Source organism: Sphaeroforma arctica (genome assembly GCF_001186125.1).
Source record: "Sphaeroforma arctica JP610 unplaced genomic scaffold supercont1.20, whole genome shotgun sequence".
Taxonomy (NCBI): Eukaryota; class Ichthyosporea; order Ichthyophonida; genus Sphaeroforma; species Sphaeroforma arctica.
In genome coordinates this window covers 58,125-61,294 of record NW_014040538.1, presented here as the reverse complement: position 1 = coordinate 61,294, position 3,170 = coordinate 58,125, and the positions used below count along the sequence as shown (strand labels likewise).

The window sequence follows — 3,170 nt, the reverse complement described above, 5'->3', positions numbered from 1 at the left end:
TCCAACAACAAAAAAAAAATTACTTCTCGGTTAAAACGATAGCAAACGACGTGCATCTCTCTGATTTATTGCTACTCTATCATACAGGCAAACATAAATACACATATTTGTACGTATATAAAATTATCTCTACTTTTATGTACTGAGCTAGAGAGAGAGAGAGAGAGAGCACTCACACTCTCTATAGTATGTAGAGTAAAAAGGCGGGTAGAGACTGAGAGAGAGAGAGAGCACTCACACTCTCTATAGTATTTAGAGTAAAAAGGCGGGTAGAGACTGTGAGAGAGAGAGTTTCGAGGAGAGAGCGAGAGGCGCGAGAGATCGAGAGGCGAGAGAGAGCAAGAGAGAGCGAGAGGCGAGAGAGAGCGAGAGAGAGAGTTGAGAGTTGAGAGTTGAGACCAGACTTCAATATGTTCTTCATATGTGCTGAAAACGGAGTACGTTCTACGTTATTGCTTAGCTTTGAAGCCGTTTTCCCGTTTTCAGGTAGTATACCGGGAGCCAATTCTGAAACCCAATTTTGTTTGGATCTACCTTATATGGCCCAATTAATAGCTGTTATGTTTTGACAGTAGAAAATCTGTCCAACTATAAACAACTCAACAAATATTTTGATGAAATATAGTTGGTGAATTATTGTCGTTTCCACCTATTCTGGCGAAGCGTCAACCCATGCTAGGCCTCGATCTTAAAATATATAATTAAATAAAAGAATTTAATTGGTCAAAAAGGTCAAAAATTACATATAAAAGAATCGAATAGATCATTAAGTAATTCAAGAATTACCACTGAAAGTCTATGTATTGTGGTATGAAAATTCAACTTTATAGCGTAAAATTGAGGATTATGAGAAAATACATAGAAAGATATTGGCTGAATATGTTTTATTGAACCAATAGCATAAGTGAATCCTTGCCGTCGAAATTGTCCATTTTGCGCAATGCACCTCAACGAAACAAACAATCCACGAAACTGACTTAAATAAAAGTCGCCGCACGTTCGACATTACAACCGAAAGTGTTCGCCATACCTGCCAGAGTTCCTACCAAAGTTGCTTCCTCCTCTAACGGTACAAATGTCGACTGGCGGTTAACAGGCGTTAATCACCGCTCGACGTTCAAGTAGCAGTGGTGGACATTCTAAAAGTTGTCTTAAAATAACTTACCGCCAGTCAACGACTCCCTAAGTGTGCTAGTTATATGTTAATGTTTATTTAGTATAGTAGATATAGTCAGCATACTAGTGAATATATAAGCTTCTTTCCCTACAGATAGCGACAATAGATACACATACATTGTAGTGACAGTACATAATAACATTCTCAAAATAAACAATGGAGGGGGAAACCAATAATAGTCGACTGAATCGAACCGACATTGCATCAAGCATCGATACGATGTCACAATCTGATGCCGAACAGGTGAGTGATAGGCACGAGACTGCTTACCGTGGACCTTCCCCCTTTCTGAGACAACTTCAATCATCCAATAACACACTAAACAACTCTCACAACAAAGACACAGCGAACACGTTAATATGAGATCAACTGGCCACAGATACATGCAACATATTCAAATGCAAACTCCTAATGCCAATATAGTTCAACCACAATCACATTTACACCAGCAAGGCTCTACTCTATCTAGTGGTACGAAAGGAAGGAGATATACAGCCGCACGTTCGGAAATTAGGGCACCACGTATGGTCACTCATCAGACAAGTAGCAATGCAAACACACATCGATCCATGAATGCACGAACAAGAAATCAATCACTACCGCTAACAAGTGAATTGCTCAAAGCACAGAAGATAATGCAAACACAAAAACTGAAACAATAGACTCAACGGTAGCTAGAAACCTTACTTCTGCTTTCACATCAGACTCGGCAACTTAAACGTTTACATACACAGTTACATTCACAGTTAGGTCATACAAACCCACACGTGCAAACAGCACACAGTCACACATTCAGGAAGGGGGAAGGTTCTCACACATACAGTCAGGTGGCGTTTCGACACACATACAGACAGGTGGCAACTCATCATACATACAGACAGGGAGGGACTCTGTACGCATACATAAAGATGGTGACTCATCACACATACCGACAGGTGGGCACTCCGCATACATACAGACAGGTGGGGGGGGGACTTCGCACACATACAGACGGGAAGGTATATTGCCGATGATGCCAGAGTGAAACATCGATCGCATCTGGAAAAACCTTCAAATGACCAGAAGCTGACATTGGTCGGATGTACGTTCTGTCTCCTCAAAACACATCCTACATCGTCACACAAATGTCTGGTATGTGATACGATATGTCATCCTTTCTGTATGCTCAGTGAGACTGAGGGGTTTGGTTCCAATGGTATATGCTTTCGATTTTTACCGGGCCCGTACGACGTACAAACCAGGCAACATTGTCTGAGATTTGCTAGACTAAGAGAGCCCATTACTAAAAGTCAAAATGGAAAAACTACGGAAAAAAAACAACATAGTGTACAAAATTATGGCCCATGGTGCAACATATAATGGAAAATGGTCATTCGAAGAGTTCTATGACCGATCACATAATCAAGAAGACAACAGCAATGCAGACGGTGACGTAATAATCGATGATATGGATCCAGCTACAACTCTGCCAAACGATGCGGAGGTATGTAATGGTGATGAACGAGATATAAGTCGTGATATTGCTGTGTATGTCAAGTACAATGAACGATATGGAACATACACGTTCGAGTATTTATCAAAGCTTGATGATTCCCCGCAAACCTTTAAAATGGTAGTAGATAATAAGGAAAAGGATTGGACTCTATAATCTCTCATGCATGTCCTAGTAACAAATTCCTTTGAGACACGTATCCACCAAAGACATTCTAGATGTGAACAAGCCGCTTCCATTAGTGAGAGAGCCAGCAGACGGCACTATCAATCATTGGCGGAAGCTTCCATGCCAAGGTGGAAAAGGCACAGGGTTTAAAGACTTTGCGAAGTCTTTTACTAGCGCTAGTGACATGGTTGAAAAGACCAAGATCTATCTGAAGGAGGCGGGTTCGGTAGAAGCATCGTGGATCAGGCTTCATGATGACAACCCGTATCACAATACTGATGCTGAGATACAGGTATGTATAGATGTATTTAATAGTTGTGAAGTATGTGATAG

General features: G+C 40.9%; 1 protein-coding gene across 1 annotated transcript; it reads left to right on the top strand.

Annotated features, from left to right (window-relative positions):
• Window positions 1-2,513: 2,513 nt before the first annotated feature.
• On the top strand, window positions 2,514-2,825 carry SARC_00593 (hypothetical protein; the record flags this gene model as incomplete). Its single annotated transcript, XM_014305691.1, has 1 exon — window positions 2,514-2,825. One exon carries the CDS (start codon window positions 2,514-2,516, stop codon window positions 2,823-2,825), a length of 312 nt encoding a protein of 103 aa, XP_014161166.1.
• Window positions 2,826-3,170: the final 345 nt, after the last annotated feature.